At 47.8% G+C, this 18,159-nt stretch overlaps 1 protein-coding gene and 1 pseudogene across 1 annotated transcript; both read left to right on the top strand.

Annotated features, from left to right (window-relative positions):
• The first annotated feature begins 609 nt into the window (after positions 1–609).
• On the top strand, positions 610–4,173 carry LOC119325943 (protein FAR1-RELATED SEQUENCE 5-like). The gene is made up of 7 exons (XM_037599664.1): positions 610–710; positions 877–1,080; positions 1,429–1,626; positions 1,770–3,017; positions 3,142–3,429; positions 3,536–3,606; positions 3,719–4,173. Exons 4-7 carry the CDS (start codon positions 2,820–2,822, stop codon positions 3,840–3,842), a joined length of 681 nt encoding a protein of 226 aa, XP_037455561.1. The 5' UTR covers positions 610–710; positions 877–1,080; positions 1,429–1,626; positions 1,770–2,819; the 3' UTR covers positions 3,843–4,173.
• A 10,947-nt stretch (positions 4,174–15,120) lies between these two features.
• LOC119325069 lies at positions 15,121–17,773 on the top strand (annotated as a pseudogene).
• The last annotated feature ends 386 nt before the right edge of the window (positions 17,774–18,159 follow it).

Raw genomic sequence — 18,159 nt, 5'->3', positions numbered from 1 at the left:
GGGCTGCCTGCAGGCCCGAATCTGGCGCCGTGCAGTACAGCGCGGCATTTCCCCGTTTCCTTCATATAATGATATAAAATTGACACACATTGTACAAATGTGCAGCTAGATGGCTTATCCGTAATCTCAGAAGAAAAACTGCAGTAGAGTCTCGGTATTTTAGGCGAGAAAATTACACGAGTATCACATTTAGGGCGGTGGTGGCGAATTGGTACCAAGATTGATAGTTTTTACGTGTCAGTACCAAGTTTAAGGCTAGCCGTTATAAAAAGGTCTAAATCGCGGGAGTGGCGTTTTGGTGGCCGGGCTGCCTGCAGGCCGGAATCTGGCGCCGTGAAGTACTGCGCTGCGATGTGTGCGTGCGTTTTTTTGTTGGAGGTATACGGTAGCTACTAAGTTGAAATACATGGGTGCCCGTGGCCTGCTGTGCCATCATTGTACATGGGCCTCGGGTGCGCGCTAGATACGCAAACACGTCATGTGCTTGCTGGGCTAATTTAAAAATAGCCTATGCGACATTAATCCTGGTCCCATCTGGCGCTGCAGGTAGGATAACGCCGATTTCTCAAGAAAAAAAAGGTAGGATAACGCCGGAAGCGGTGCTTCTCCTTTCCCTGGTCGGGCCGTTCATCCCCTTCAAGTCGTGGCTGTGCGAGCGGCGTTTCGCCACTGGATGGCCTCTAGTTCTTCTTTGAGGAAGCAGAATCAGGGTAAGACCTGATCTGGCGTCCCTATTTCTCGTGTCGTTGCTTACCTCGAAAGGGGATCTTTCTTTGATTGGTGTTCTGCTCCTTGATTTCGCCCCGATTCGTTCTTGAGTTCTTCTCCACGCTGTTGGTTGGATCTGACTAGATGAGAACTGTGTATGTGCTGCAGATTGGTTCCTAAGGCTGATGCGGGTGATATTTTGGGTGGCGGAATTGATGTTGTGGAGTTTGTGGTTGCTTCCATCCATGAAGGATGTGATTTGTTCTCCAACGATATGGCGGTTCAGAATACGTCCACTGCATCTATGGGAGATGAGGGAGATGCAGAGGGTGTCGTCGTCAACAAATCAAAGGCCTCCTGTTGGACTCGACGGTAAGAAATACACACTCATTTGTCATTCCATTGCTGTTAGGCCAGAGATTGTACCTTCCTGTAATCGCCTTTGCTGTAAGACCAGATATTGAAGCTTCATCTACTCGCCTGTAACTAGAACACACGCATGTACAGAGTTCACCCCATGTAGAAACAATCTTTTACCTGTTATAGCGTTCATGCTAGCTTGGAACCATAATTTTTACAATCAGCGTCTCATGTTGCTAGATCATATTTATTGATTCTGTATCAAAAGATCAACAATGTTTTCTTCAGAAAAACAACCTGTTTATATCGGTCTGTACAAGTACAGAGTACATTTAACACCAGTTTGTGGGGAAAATGCAGTGTTAGGATTGGCAAAGCGCCAGAAGAGAGGGATGCCAACCCAAGCAGAGTCCTTGCCCTCGAAGCTTCAATGGGAGGTTATGCAGACAACAAGGTTGGCACTGTTGTTAACCCGGCGCTCAGAACTAGATTCGACACAGTTGAAGAAGCGTGTGAGTTTTACAACCTATACTCCTGGGAGACTGGGTTTAGCGTCAGGTATGCCAAAAACAGGCTGCATGCAGGAGTTTGTGTGCGCGTGTGCAGTGATGATGATTCATTAATTCAAAAAAGAGAAATGTTTCCCCACACCTACTTTTTTCATTTTTTATGCTCTCATATCTTATGGAAAAACTCAACAGGGCAAGCCATTGCAATCGAAAAGCCGCTCGACGAGGTGTGGATGCCCCGTGTTGATGCGGGTGCTTAGATCTGATGATAGAGGATGGTACATATGTGAACACAAAGCAGAACACAACCATGCAGTCTCAGTTAACTGTATGGAGAAGCTGCACTGGAAATCGCACCGGCACATAGATAGATACATCAGAGGCTTGGTGAAACAGCTGAGAGAAAACAATGTAAGCCTGAGCAAGGTTTACAGTGTGGCTGGCAGTTTTTTTTGGATCTGTGAAGGAGGTGCCATTCACAAAGAGATCTCTCAAAACTCTTTGTGGAAAACTTAACAGAGAGCAGTCAGAAAATGATGCCACAAAAACAATAGAGGTGTTCAACGCAATGCGGGCTGAAGATCCTGAGTTCAAATACAGTGTGCAGGTTGATTGTGATGGTTGAGTCAAAACTTTGATGTGGACAACAGGGAGAAGCATCGAGCAATTTAAAGTGTTTTAGCGATACTGTCACGTTTGATACGACATACAAAACTAATCTATACGACATGCCGTTTGGCCTCTCGTTGGTGTCAACAATCACTTCCAAAGCATTATTTTTGGAGGTGTGCCGATGAGCCATGAGAAAATCGACACTTTCAAGTGGATATTCATAGAGTTCTTCTAGATGATAGGAGCGCCACAACCACGCAAAATCCTCATAGGTATTTAATAAAATGTTCTCGTCTAGTTACGAGTGTTGATCTTCTTTTTAAGCTTGCTGTGAAAATGTTTTCCTCCTGGAATGTGCTGATAGAGAACTGTTGGTTTCAAACCAAGCTCGTGCAATGGAGGTTGCCATAGAAGATGTCATGCCACATACAAGTGGTGCAAATGGCATGTGTTGAAGAAAGCAAAAGAGTGCCTTGGGCCACTGCTAGGCAAGGGTAGTGAGTTCAAACAGGAGTTCAACAGGATGGTGCATCACATGGTTAGTGAGACAGAATTTGAGGATGGTTGGGCATGTATGGTTGAGAAGCATGGTCTACAAAAAAATGTATCACAGAAATATATGAGACTCGGATGAAGTGGGCTAAGCCTTACTTCATGGATGCTTTTTGCGCCAAGATGACCAGCACGCAACAGAGTGAAATTGCAAACCATTTGCAGAAAGGATATGTGCCACCAGGATCCTTGGTGCACCTTTTCATCAGGCAATATGAGAAGATGCAATTTGACAGAGATTCAGAGGAGAGTTATCGAGAGAAGAGAACCAAACTGGTAAGAATAAAAGTTTTGTGTGTTGTCCTTTGACGAGCAATTTATATTTCCATGAATCATGTCTTGTTGTTGACAAAATATGGAAAGGTAAAAACACATGATAATGATATGTCTCCACATGCAGGGTGGTGTTTTGCTTGCTCAGAACCTACCTATTGAGATACATGCATCAAAAATTTATACGAAGGACATGTTTGAAAATTTTGGCGAGATGCTATATGAATGTGGGTCATATGTTCTGATCAAAGTTGTGCCTCGTCGTGAATACATAGCGAGGCATGTAAAGAAAGATTCAAGGGACAAATGGTGTAAAACTGAATTCCGCGTCCAGGTCAACAAGCTTGCTGACGAATTCAAGTGTGAATGTGGAATGTTTGAACATTTTGGCATGGTGTGCAGCCATGCACTGAAGGTGTTTTTTTTCTAATTGTTCCTCTGTTGTACATACAAGACAAATTATTGCCAAGAGCAAACAAAAAGCGTAGGTTTTGACGATGATCTTTTTCTCTTGTTCTCAGGTAATGATACAGCTTGGTCTGCAGGAGGTTCCAGCCGGGCAAATACTGAAGCGTTGGACAAGGGATGCAAGGTATATATATACTCCCTCCAGTGTTTCTACGTTACCAAAAGGACCAGGGTCCTCTCAAGTACTCTTCGCGGTGACATAATAATTTGCATCTGCTTTGCCTTGAAATTGTTAGACTCGGTGACAACAATGCGGATGCATATGCTCTTGCGATGGATCAACTAAGAAATGTGAAAACATTGCTTTGCGGCGCCATCAAAGAAGAGACTAGCGGGGTGCCCTACGATAAGCCACAATAAAGCACCATATGAACAGCCAGCTAAGAGGAGTAGGTTATGTTCAATCTGCCGGGGCCAAGGGCACGAGAGCACAACATGTCCACAGGATGGGGATCTTCCAAAGGCGACAAGGAATTCACCTCATTGCTCCAGGTGCAGCCTGACAGGCCACAGAAGGAACACCTGCACCAACACGCCCAAGACAGATTTCTATGGTTGATTTTATTTATTTTCTATGCTTGAAATATGACAGTTTCATGTAACCGTGCTTATGTGGATGTCAGACTACTAGTGACCACTCCACATATTAGTGAACCTCTATGTATGTAGTATCGTTTGCTGTCAGAGAATTAGTTGGAGATTATGTGTTTTTCAATGTGGAAATCACTTGCTTGGACTTCTTCATTCTGTCAGTGACCAAATTGTGTTGCTTTGATTGGTGTATGACTGGGCAGGTGCTGACGCCTTTTCCTGGAACGAACTGAGGATGAAGACAAAGCCATGTCGATCTTGTTTGAGCTGGGTGCGGCTGCCATGGAGAGCCATCTCTCCTACAAATAGCCGGCGAGACCAAGGCAACGGCAGGATTCTCAACATTTGACCCAAACGCTCCCTGACGTTGCACATGTTGACGGAGTCAAATCCCGTGCCCTATGCCTGCTCGTGTACGTGTGCCCGCAAGATTTATTTAATAGCAAATACGGGCGCTTGTGTACGTGTGCCCGCAAGATTTATTTAATAGCAAATACGGGCGCTCGGCAGCGAACTCTCCTACGAATACGGTGGAAATGCGGTAGCCTCATAATTGCTTGGCACCGATCGCAATGAGCATCGACGGGGCTGATTTCGGCCTGCAGGTAGCTCGGCCACCAAAGGCCATTTTCGCTAAATCGCATATAAACATGTATTGACGGTGTATTTGACCGGCGGGGTCCACCTGTCAGGTGCCTATATGGCGTGTATTTTGCACAAAACCCTCTTGCTTTATACGCAATCACATAAGTACCCACTATTTTGCGGGAAAAAGGTCCTAGATAAGCGAAATGGAAAAAAACGCGCCAGAGAGTGATTGAACCCTTGACCAGCAGAACCGTGCGCGCTAGCCACCACGCCAGGGCGATGTTGGAGTAACAAACCAGGCGAGATACCTTTTATACTACTCCCTCCATTCAAAATTACTCGTCGTGGTTTTAGTTCAAACTAAAACCACGACGAGTAATTTGGCACCGAGGGAGTAGGTTAGACACGTTGGGCCGGCGATTGGGCCTAGCTAGGGTGCACGTGACCCAAAATTTATCGACGCGTTTGATTTGCCCCGGTAACGTGGGAAAACCCTATTTGACGCATTTTGCGTCAAGTAGTCGGGGAATCGCACAGGCGGGGCGATCTAGCGAGCGATTGGGCCGGCCCAACTATAGCGTAGGTATAGCTTTCACGTTCTGGTTTTGGGAAACTTCTAGACGATTCCCAGCCGGTTTTTACTGGTTTTGGGAACCTTCTAGAAGTTCCTGAACCGGTTTTTTATTTTTCATTTCTATTTTTAGTTTTTCCATTTTCTTGTTTTTCTTTTTTTCTGTTTCTTTTTTTCTCTTTTATGTTTCTTTTTTCTGTTTTATCTTTTCATAGATTTTCCTTTTAAATGCTTTTCGATAATTTAAAGTTTTGTTCAGATTTCAAAAAACGTTCCTCCTTTGAAAATTTGTTCCAGATTCACAAAATGTTTCAATTTCAAAAGTTGCACAGGAATTTCCAAAAATGTTCCTGTTTTCAAAATTTGGTCAAAATTTCAAAAAATGTTCAGGAATTCGAAAAAATGTTCCTTCTATAGAAATAATTCACAATTTGCAAAAATTCTCATGGTTCAGAAAATTTTCACCAATTTCCAAAGATGTTCGTGATTTCAAAATTTGATCAGAATTTCTAAAAATGTTCGTATTTTAGAAAAATGTTCATCAAAAGATTTTCGCAATTCCAATTTTTGTTAGGAATTTCGTGAATTGTTCCATTTCCTAAAAAATGTTCACAATTACAAAAAATGTTCGCGGCTTCAAATTTTTGTTTGATATTTCATAAATTGTTCCGTTTTTCAAATTTTTGTTCACAAATTAGAAAAATGTTCGTAGTTGCAAAATTTGTTCTAAAATGAAAAAAATGTTTGCATTTCGAAAAGTGTTCAAGAGTTTCAAAAAATGTTCGTGGTTTCAAATTTTTATTAGATATTTCTTGAAATGTTCCATTTTTCATATTTTTGTTCACAAATTCAAAAAATGTTCGTGGTTTCAAATTTTTATTAGATATTTGTTGAGATGTTCCATTTTTCATTTTTTTGTTCACATATTCAAAAAATGTTCGTGGTTTCAATTTTTTTTCTTGGCATTTCATGATATGTTCAATTTTGAAAATATTTGTTCAAAAAATTTAAAAATGTTCGTTGTTTAGAAATTTGTTCAGAATTTCATAATTTGTTCACAACTTCAAAAAATGATTTATGTTTTTCAAAAACATTTTCTGCAATTTCAATTTTTCTGATCACATATGCAAAAAAAAATGTAAGCATACGGGCGTTGTACGGACACTTTTCAAAATCTAAACTTTCAGAAAAAATGTGTGCTTATTTTTTTAAGATGTCCACTAGAGGAACTAATTCTGGCTCGCTATAGTAGATCATTCCGGTTGTAGGGGCATTGTAAGTTCTTTTAGTTTCTTTTACTACCAGAAAAGCTGGCAGCTGGAGTGGCTAGGAGCGGTCAGTCGCAAACTCTCGGTTGCCAATGGGCCAGAAAATAACATTCAAGGGGGAATAACTGTTTTCAGAAAATGTGAGTTTCCTAAAAAGAATTCACGGATTTGAAAAGTAGCTGAGTTTATAAAACTATTCCCGTTCTAAAAAAGTGTTTGAGTTCGAAATTCAAAATATTTCGGATTTGCCGGTAGCTGTTTGTTCTTATACGTTGGCGCTGATATATGAACCAGAAACCACGCCAGCTCACTTGGCTAGCAACACTAGCATATGTGTAGGAGATCCTATGTTCGAATCCAGCTGAATGCAGTACTTTTTGCCTATTTTAGTAGACTACAGTAGTCTGCTCGCGACACGACCAATGGGCCAGCCCAGTCGCGCGTGCCCTTATGCGTCGCGGAACTGTTTGACGCAAAACGCGTCGAATAGGAGGTCCCGGTAACGTGTTCGGTTAAGGTATCGGGAAGCTCCGTTATCTCTTTTTTCTTTACGAATACGTGATCTGTTTGGTCTGCCCATCCGACTCCCGTTTTTCTAATGCGTGGGAGCGTTTTCAATTTTGTGAACACCGTATCGGAAGGACACGTAGGCACCCGACACCCGACAGGCGACCCCGCCGGTCAGATACATCGTTAATATAAATAACGGGCATTTATGTGATTGTGTATAAAGCAAGGGGTTTTCTGCAAAATATATGCCACATAGGCACCCGACAGGCGACCCCGTCGGTCAGATACACACGTTAATACGTGTATATACACGATTTAGACCTTTGTGTAACGGCTAGCTTCAAATTTGGTACTGACACGTAAAAATTATCAATTTTGATACCAATTCGCCATCGCTGCCTTAAATATGATACTATCGTGTAATTTTCTCATTTTAGGCAAAATGACATGCATACAGAAATGCCAAATGTGCTTACAAACACATTGCTGTACAAAAGCCGTCGGCAAGATTTGATGTGTGGACTGACCTCCTCATCACCCACAGAATTTTGGCAATAAGCTGAAGCTGCATCCACTGAGCGCTTGTTATCGACTATGGTTGAATAATGGAACTGTAAGTCAGATACAACATACATCGAGTGAAATTAAGCTCGGCGACTACGCAAAGCTAATCTGCTGTCAAATCTCTCGCATAGGCAGAACCAATGCAACATCTAAACATCATTTATTTAGATGTTGCATTGGTTCTTTGCCAAACCTCTACGCTTGTTATCCATGATCTTTGCCTCCCAACCAACAATAGTATCAGAAATTGTGGGTCGATATAGGATCTCTCCCCTTTCCTCCCATACTCAGGTGAATGGCGGGCGACCTCGCGGAAGACGGGTGAGCGCGCGGCGGCGCTGCCCCGATCTCCCTTCTTTGACCTCCCCTTCAGTAGCTACGACCAGATCCGGGATTCCCTCGACGTCCTCTCTCGGCGGCTGCTCTTCTCCCGCGGTGGCTCCCTCCGCTATGGCTCCTCCTCCACACCCGAAGCCGGCTTCTGCGCCACCATCGGCGGCGGCAGCCGCGGCCTCCCCAGCCCCGTCCGCCTCCCTCTCGGCCTCCTGCACTCCACCATGCTCGGCACCCCCGTCGTCATCGGCGCCGGTTGCTGCTCCGGTCGTGCTGGGTGCGGATACCAATGGGTAGAGGATGCTTCCTTGGCCAAGACGATGCACGCGACCAGGCGGCTCCCCTGCGCCGGCAACGGCCCCTACGGCCCCGTCGGACGCCGCCCGTCCAGCCACCTCCGAGCTCGTGGTGAAGCTGCGACCGCCGCCCGCCGTCGTCCCCCGAGGTTCGACCCCGTTCGGCTTCTCCAGCAGCATTCCATCAAGTGAAGCTTCCATTCTGGAACAGGAGTCCACGCCTCAGTCTCTTCCGTGCGTCCACGCGACTGCCGTTGGCAACGTCGTCCCGGCGATGGCACCGACCCTGCTCCAAAAATCTGTGCCACAAATCCCGCGTCCGTCGCTGCCACACTCGCTCTCCCCCCAGCTTGCGGCTGCGGATTCTTCGGCACCGCTACCCACCGCTGCTGCGCTAGCTGCGACTGCCCTTGCTTCCCGCAGGTCAGACCCGACCATTGGGGGGTGGAAGGCAACAACATCCTCGGACGCTGCGCTCACTGCTCTTGCATCGTCGCAGATCATTGCTCGAGGCGACTGATTCGTCCCGCCTGTGCGCCCTGGTTGGGGAATTGGCGTGGATGCTTTCGTCGGGATGACACACCTACCGTTGAGTGTCGTGTAGCCACTCCGCGCGGGGATGAGCTGGGGGGCTGGCAGCTCGTCTCGAAGGGGCGTCGTTCGGCGCCTCCTCTGGCTTTTCATCGCCCTACCTTCAATGCACGGCTGCCTCCTTCGACATGGCTGAGAGATAGATGTTTTTGGTGTTTGTGTCGGGGTCATCGAGGACACTCTTGCAGGGATCCAATCCGTTGTAGGAATTGCCTCCGTTTCAGCCCCATTGCTCGCTTTTGTCGTGCGAAGCAACCCGTCGACGAGGCTATGCCGCAACCATGTGTTGCTCCACCGCCTGCATCCGTCATCCAAGCTGATGTCCATTACAACCCGTCCTTGAGAAGCAGGCTGAGCTACTTTGCGTTGAGCTCCGCGAATGTCTTTTGCGTGTTGAGAGTGTCTTGGCAAGGGCTGAGGTTGCTCTTGGTAAACTTCAGGTTGTGCCGATTAGGTCTCTACTTCCCGAGCTTCAGGTTGGTTCTGCAGATGGAGAGGAAGTCGACCTCTATGGAGGGTTCTCTCCTCATGCTAGGCCCTGCTCTATGGTGTCGACTGATGTTGGGGGTGAAGTGGTTGTTGAGGTTGTGGCTCCAATTCTACAGATTATGCCTGAGTTGACAGTGCTATGTGAGGAGTCCACTCCACCTCTTTCGGTGGCGATTCCGAAGGAGATGAGCTTGCTAGGGGCTTTGGCGGTGCCCACGACACCCTCACCACCGCCCTTGGAGTCTAGCTAGACTGACTTTGTGGTGTGTGCATGTTTGGATGCCTCGGTCACTCGCTCGCCTGTGACCGTTGGGCACGTGATGCCCCCAGGTGGAGATGTTGTTGGGACAAATACGTTGGCACCTTGTTCCGATGCTCTCTTTGCAAAAGAGCTTTGCAGCTTGCTCTCTAGCTTGGAGGCGGCTAGCCCTGGGTCTAGTAAAGCGGTTGCATGCATCCTGACCGAAAAGTTTAACAAAGACAAGATAAAAAAGGTGGAGAAGTCTCTCAAAAGCAAAAACAAGAAGAGTGATGCCTTAGGGAAGGCGTCTGCGGCTGCTTAATGGTTGCTCCTTGGTCTTATGGGTCGTCCTCATGGTTTAGCTTATCATCGTGGTTTTTGGGGGGTCATTTGTTTACATCCGAGGTGTTCTTTTTGGGGATTCCTTTGCAATGTAGATGCGTGTGGGCTTGGGTCTGTTGCTTGTTGGAAATGTCTGTAGGGTCGACAGTGCGATCTTGGGGTTTTAGACTTTGGGAGTAGTCCGCATGTGATTTGTTTGTATTGGTTTTTGTCCGGTTTTCCATTAATTAACTGGACACCTCTCTTCTTATTAATTAATCGATGAGACAAATCTTTTGCCTCCGTTTCAAAAAAAAGAAAGAAATTGTGGGTCATCAAGGTGTCATTTCACCCAAAAAATGAGGTGTCAAGAGTGGGGATTTGAACCCACGCCCTCATTAAGAGTACCGGGTGCTTGTAACTGGCGCCATAAACCACTCGGCCATCCTGACTTTCCCTCTGTGAAACCGATGTTGAGACGGCCGCTTGATAAGACTATCGAGATCCTGGTGAACTGGCTATATGGGACTAAATATGTTTCGGCTCACCGCATCTTACCGGTGACTGTGAGCATGGTCGCCGGCGAATCCCCACTGCTCCGCCGCACGTGTGATGCCGGCCCGTGCAGCGTCACCTCCTCCTTCACCCCGGTCGCCGGCCACTGATCCCCTGTGCCGCGCCAAGAAACTCGAGCTAGTCCGTGGCGCTGCGCTGCGGGAAGAGGAGGACTCCCCTCCGGAAGGGAGGGGCCGAGTTACGGCGGTGGCGGTGGTGGCGGCGGAGGTTGTACGGTGGCGCTCTGATCTGGCCTCCCGGCCCTGGGGACGGGGAGCTAAACCCCGTGCCGAACAGGGCGAGTGACCGAGCCCCGTGCCATACGAGTGGGCCAAAATGGCGGCATCAGTCCAACTGAAGCCCAAAACACACGGACCGATTGCCCAGAATGGCCCAGACCAAGTCTTATTTTTTTATGCTGCAGTACCAAATGTTTTCCTTTTGCAACAAAAAAAAACAAATGTTTGTCTAAGATTTTTTTTGAAAGACCCAGCAAATTGCTGGCTTGATTCAGATCTAGCAGGAAGCAACGCAAGAAGAGTAAAATACATTGGAGGTCCTAAAAGTATTCCAAGGGTGTCAACTAGGTCCTAAAAGTTTGAAATCGTTCACCACAAGTCTTGTGTGTAAGTCGTTCACTACGGGTCCTAAAAGTATTCCATATGCCAATTAGGTCCTAAAAATAGCGGGTAAAATACACATATGGGACCTGCGGTGAACGATTTCAAACTTTTAGGATCTGATTAGCGCACTTGGAATACTTTTAGGGCCTCGAGTGTATTTTACGCACGGAAGAGTAACATGGGGTGGATCCGAGGATCAAAGAAAAATAAAATGGAAACAACAACCCTATTGGTTGTAGATCAACATTTTACTCTCATGGTAGATCGCCATCCATAACAAGACGACACAGCTTCTACTCCAAAGGAGAACTAGGCAAGCTGGCGCCACGAAAGATAACTGAACGAACCACCTGTTGCATGTCATCGTACGCCACCAAGGCCCCGCCACCGCAGCTTCGACTGCAACAAACAACCGCGGCAATCCCACGGACATGCCGGAGAAGAGCCAACTACCCTAACCTATGCCATGTCTCCGACATCGTTTACCCCGCCATCATTGCCATAGGAGCCTAATCGTCCACCTCGCCCGGCTGGTACCCCTTCGTGGCCCACCATCCATCACAAGCCATGGGTCCCTCTGACCGGATCCACCTCCAAGACGATGCCCACAAGAGGGTAACCGGTGCCAAGCATAGCTACTAGCGGCGTCGTCGTCCGATCTGGAAGAGTGGATCTAGGGTTTCCCTGGAGAAACTCGGGAAGGGGGGTGAGAACTGCGCCATCTATGCCTTCAGCAAGGGAAAAAAACTCCGACAGGAGTCACCACCGACGACTCCAGACACTGTCGGAGTTCGGCTTTCGCCGGCAACCTCAGCGTTCCAACCCATGGACACAACTAGCCCACCTCGCCAACATCTCCGTGTCAAGACTAGCATGGCCTCAACCGCCGAGGTGTATTTTTCTTGGCTCTGTGAACAAGGCATGAAATTATGGAGCATTTGGGGTGAAATTTATCCTCGATTAGTTTGATATTTAGCAGCAGGTAAAATAATTATGGAGCAGGGAAGGAGATTTTTGTCCCATAAAATATGGCTTGAAGATATAATTTTAAACCAACCGATTGGTAGATTGGACCAATTGGGCCAACACGAGCAGTAAACTGTGGAAACAAAAGCAAGTGGTGAGGACCAGATGGAATTTGAATGCTAACATGGCCCATATCCCCGTCACCTCGTGGACCTCGTGCAAGCGCTGCTACTTCCTCTCTAAGAAAAAAAAAACATTTCTGTATAAGTGATATACTAGTATCTGCGTCTGCTATAAGTAGCTCTTGTGGCTCTTGTATACTCGATCTCAGTTGCTTGAGCCCGTCGGCAAGCATACCCATCCATCAGTCCAGAAGAGCTAGTCCCTGGTGTCAGCCATGGCCGTTTGTGTTGTGTTCTTCTTCTTCGCCGTGGTTCTAGCGGCAGCGGTCGTTGAGCACACGTTCGTCGTAAGCGCTAGCTCGTGCTCCTAGCTTGCTGCCCCGTTAATGGCTAGTATTTTCTGAACTACAGCCTGGGTCCGAGTAGGTTCTATTGCTTCGTGCTGGAGTAGGTCTGGTAGCTTCGATGCCGCTCCTACATATGCATTACTATCTTCAACAACCATCTCGCAAAAAGAAAATATCTAAAACCAGCAGCGTACCAACATACATTCACTCACTAGGGAACACATGACACATGTAGGTTTTACATTTTATTAATTTGTTAGTAAATCGAGCATGTGTAAATTTTACATTTTATTAATTTACGTGAGTGCGGCCCCTATAATTTTGCACAATACCTGTCTCCATATAAGACAATAGGCTTTGGGGGGAACCGGCACAACCCTCTAGGGGTGGCCAATCACATATATATATAATGAGGTGGTATACAACGTTACAATATACACATGTAAATACAGTCTAACACCCTCCCTCAATCTTAGCCACTTTCTAATGAATCTAGAAGGGTAAGATTGCGCCTGCAAGTCTCAAACTGTGGCAAAGGCAATGGCTTGGTGAAGATGTCAGCAAGTTGATCCTTGGAAGAAATAAACTTGATCTGTAGTTGCTTCTGAGAGACACGTTCATGCACAAAGTGATAGTCAACTTCAATGTGTTTCGTTCGGGCATGGAATACCGGATTTGCAGAAAGGTATGTAGCACCGATGTTATCACACCAAAGAACAGGAGGCTGTGATTGGGGTATACTTAACTCCTGAAGCAAGGACTGTACCCAGATGATCTCTGATGTGGCATTGGCCACAGCCTTATACTCGGCCTCAGTACTGCTACGCGAGACAGTAGCCTGTTTCCGAGCACTCCAGGCAATCAGGTTAGAGCCAAAGAAGACAGCATAACCCCCCGTGGATCGCCTGTCATCCGGATTGCCGGCCCAGTCTGCATCAGAATATGCTGAAAGACAACCAGAGTCAGACGGCCGAATATGCAAACCATGAGCCACCGTGAAACGAATATAGCGCAAAATCCGCTTAACAGCAGACCAATGAGTGTCACGGGGTGATTGCAGATACTGGCAGACTCGGTTAACAGCATAGGAAATGTCTGGTCGCGTGATCGTCAAGTACTGGAGCCCACCAACAATACTCCTGTACTCTGTCGCAGTAGGAGGAGGGGCCGAGGCGGGTGGTGGTGACTGCCCCGAAGGAGCCCTGGATGAAGCAGAGGAGCGACCACCCTTGGTGGCGGCGTTTGCCGAGAGGGCGCCGTTGCCCCTGGATCGGCGCGTCTCGACTCGTTGCTCAGTAAGCAGGAGGCGTGAAAAGACCTCGTGTGCTGGCATGGGCGTGGAGTTGCCCCTCTCATTGATGATCTCGACTAGGGCGTCATACTCCTCATCAAGACCATTGACAATAAACGAGTTGAACTCGGAGTCGGTGAGGGGCTGTCCAATGGAGGCCAGCGTGTCGGCGAGACTCTTGACTTTGTTGTAGAACTCAGTGGCGGTGGAGTCAAGCTTCTGACACTCCCCAAGTTGGCGACGGAGCCCAGATACACGAGCCTGCGACTGTGCCGCAAACGAGCGCTCAAGAATAGTCCATGCCTCGTGGGACGTCTTGGCGAAGACAACAAGCCCAGCAACAGCCGGAGAGAGCGACCCCTGGATGGAGGAGAGGTTCGCCTGATCCTGCCCTGTCCAGACACGGTGAGCCGGATTATAGACCGGACCGTGCACGCTGTCAACCAGCGCAGGAGGGCAAGGGAGAGAGCCGTCGACATAGCCAAGCAGATAGTGACTCCCAAGAAGCGGAAGAACCTGCGCGCGCCAGAAGATGTAATTGTCCGACGACAACTTGATGGTGATGAGATGGCCGAAGTGAAACGGCGGCGGCGGCTGCGATCCCATCGAGGAGACTGGCCGAGGTGAGACCACCGTGGAGACAGTCAGAGGGGCAGCCGGCGCGGTGACAGAGGGCGCGATGGCCGCGGTTGACGCCGCGAAGCCTGCCAGCGTGACGTCCTCCGCCACCAGCGGCGCAGTGGCCGAGGGCGCGACAGCCGCGGTTGACGGGGCGGCGGCGGTGTGGGCCACAAGCGCCTGCCCGGGCGAAGTAGCAGCCGGCGGGAGCGCGAAGAGGGAGCCGACGCTCCGTGTCCCGATCGGCGCCTGAAGGGAGGCGGCATCCAGCAGCCTCGAGAGAAGTGCCGCGAGGGAGGCCGGCAGAAAACCGGTGGCGGTGGAGCCGGACGCAGCGGCGGACGTCATAGCAGTCGGGCGACGGCGACGGCGACGGCGGGCGGGGCGGCGGCGGCGGCGGCGGCTTAGGGTTTTTAGGCGGAAGCGGACGTAACCTAGCGTGATACCATGTAAGACAATAGGCTTTGGGGGGAACCGGCACAACCCTCTAGGGATGGCCTATCACATATATATATATAATGAGGTGGTATACAACGTTACAATATACACATGTAAATACAGTCTAACACTCCAATAATAGGAGACCTCGTGTTTCATGCTCAGGTGCGCCGCTACCAACGACACCTTTAATGCGCGAGATCCAAGGTTGCTGAAGTGATTGAATGTGACTTAGTGGTCGGCCAAAGGACCATTTCTGCATCTGCTATAAGTTGGTCCTGTCGGAGTCCGTCCGCCAAAGCATCCATCCATACAGAAACAAGCTAACTCCCGTAGGCAGCCATGGCTGCCAGCGTCGCGGGCTGCTTCTTCTTCTTCTTCTTCTTCGCTGTGGTTCTAGCAACGGCGTCCAGCGGCGGCAGTGCTGCACTCGTTGAACATACGTTCATCGTAAGCGCTCCTAGCTATGCTAGCTGTCTCCTGATTAATCCAATACATATTCTCTAGCTGTCTCCTGATCGATTTGTTGGAATGCGTAGGTGAGCCAGATGAAGCTGAATCACCTGTGCAACGATACGCTCGTCACCGTGGTGAACGGGCAGCTCCCCGGCCCAGCTATAGAGGTCACGGAAGGAGACTCTCTGGTTGTTCATGTCGTCAACAAGTCGCCCCATGGAGTAACAATTCACTGGTAAGCAATTAAGCGTATGCATGCTCTTTTCTTTCATTTTTTTCTTTTTAGCAACCTTGAGACAAATACGGTCACACTATTATTCTCGAGAGAAAACAAAGACATGAAAGAGAATAACTAGTTTTCTTACATAATAAATATACCTACAGAAAGAAGTGGGTTTCCTCGCAAAAGAAAAAAAAAGGTGTTTTCACACTTGAGAGAAAAACATTATTATTCTTCAGAGGAGGAAGAAAGCAATGGAACGGAAAAGCATATATATATATAAGTCAAAAAAAAAGACATGGCATGTATATAAACACAATTATATGTACGTGCATTTATGCAGGCATGGAGTGAAGCAGCAACTGAATTGCTGGGCTGATGGGGCGGGGATGATCACTCAATGCCCGATCCAACCGAACAAGAACTTCACATACCGTTTCGACGTGGCCGGGCAAGAGGGCACGCTGTGGTGGCACGCTCATGTCACCTCCCTCCGTGTGACCGTCCATGGCGCCCTCATCATCCGCCCAAGATCCGGGCCGGACTCGTACCCGTTCCCCAAACCCGACAAGGAGATCCCAATTGTTATAGGTGAATATATATTATTCTTGTTCGCAAGTGCTAGCAATTATATATCCTTCGTGTTGCCCCATGTGCAGTTAAAAGATCTCTTGACTGCAGGTGAATGGTGGGAGACAGATCCTTTCGAGTTGGATAGGAGATTCGCGAACAGTGACTTTGCCGATGTGCCCCGTTCATCTACCATCAACGGAAAGCTTGGGGACCTTAATACCTGTTCCGGTGATTGATTAATTACTGATTAATGCTACGTGCTAGTTTTCACTTAGATGTTAGAGACAGCTATCATCTCACTCTATAAAGGTTGTTTTTGGTTGTTTACTAGAAATTCGGTTTCACATGTGTGTAGGGGTCACCGAAGACAATTATGTTCTTGAAGTGGAGCTTGGCAAGACGTATCTTTTGCGGATGGTAAACGCTGCGCTTCACCCACAGTACTACTTCAAGATCGCCGGGCACACGTTCACGGTGGTGGCCGTCGATGCCAACTATGTCAAACCATACATGACGGACACCATCGTTGATCGCAGCAGGCGAGACCGTCGATGCGTTGGTCGTCGCCGCCGCCGCGCCTACCGGCGGCAGGTACTACATGGTTGCACTGAGCATCATGTCATTGGGGCCCCCCACCAAAACCCCGGTGTTCATTTCACGCGGGGTCATGTCCTACACCGCCAATGCCTCGGGCAAAGGAACGTCAGATGATACTGGTCCGATAATGGTCCCTGAGATGCCCGACTATCGTGACGAAACCATGTCGTTCTACTTCCATGGCAACCTGACCAGCCTGCGGCCGGTGCCAGTGCCCGGAAACATCGACGAGCGACTGCTCATTGCCGTTGACACGGGGAGACTGTGCAGACAAGGTAGTGTGCCATCACCACCAGCCTACTGCATGGTGACCCGCATGAACAACATATCATTCCAGCTTCCGACGACAACGTCATTGCTCCAAGCATATTACAAGAAGGATATCACGATGATCACCTCCCTCCGGGACTTCCCAAGCAGGCCACCACCAAGGATAGTGTTCAACCGCGGCTACACGTCGAGAGGGGTGTCGGTGTGGAGGGTGCGCTACGACACCACGGTGGAGGTTGTGCTGCAGGGGCCGCCAACGCCAGCCAGCTACTCTAACGATGAACAGGGGTGTGGTTCTTGCACTGCCATCTCGCACAACACGTGTCGTCGGGCATGGCGATGGCATTCGTGGTGGAGAATGGACCAACGAGCGACACCACTCTTCCTCCGCCTCCCGCAGATTATCCAAGTTGTGATGACCCAGATGATAAAGTGGGGTATGAATGAATAATGGAAAATGATGAACCTACAACTCAAAGTTCAAACAGAGTGCATATGATGTTGGGACGCTGGAACTGGATGCGGATGATTCCCACTCTATACCCTTCTTCTCGCCATAGCATGTCTAGCTGCCAATGTATCATCTTTTCATGTACGTCGTGATCGTGGCACACTTGGATTACTTTCTAAGTTTTTTGTTTCTCTAGCTACAACACTTGCATCTCTCACTTGTTAGCTTAGCAGCTCTGATTAGCTCGATGGTCTTGATTGTCGCTTGCTCACATCTCTTACGTCATGTTACTTGATATATCATATCAAGCAAAATCCATGAGTATCTACAAGCTTATCATATATTTCTATGTTGCGGGAATCATAACTTTTGAAGTTGTATATCTGTAGAAGGCTCCTTGCAAAAGGTTGACCATTTAGTCTCATTCACCTTACAATTTCTATCATAAGACATATGTTTTCTCTTGTTAGTTTGACCCCCTACAAAATATTTGTAGGGTGAATAAGTGCTTATGTATAAGTTCCAAAAATATGTGGCACAATGAATTATGGTCTGTTATGAGCTAGAAGATTTCAAAAGCGCATCAATTAAAAAATACACATTTTTATACCTCTGGCGGGGAAGCATGCATTTGATCTTCGCTGTTAAGATTCAGTGTTTCCTTATTGGAGATGTAAAACAGTAGCTCAAAGTGTACTGCAAATTTATTAGAAGCAAAATATTTACAAGGATTATTGTATATGCAGTTTACATGGGGCTATCTTATGTAGATCTCCATGCCTCTAAT

This window comes from Triticum dicoccoides, chromosome 6B (genome assembly GCF_002162155.2).
Source record: "Triticum dicoccoides isolate Atlit2015 ecotype Zavitan chromosome 6B, WEW_v2.0, whole genome shotgun sequence".
In the NCBI taxonomy this organism is placed as follows: Eukaryota; Viridiplantae; Streptophyta; class Magnoliopsida; order Poales; family Poaceae; genus Triticum; species Triticum dicoccoides.
The sequence above is the reverse complement of the archived record's forward strand: the minus strand, read 5'-3'. Positions and strand labels throughout refer to the sequence as shown.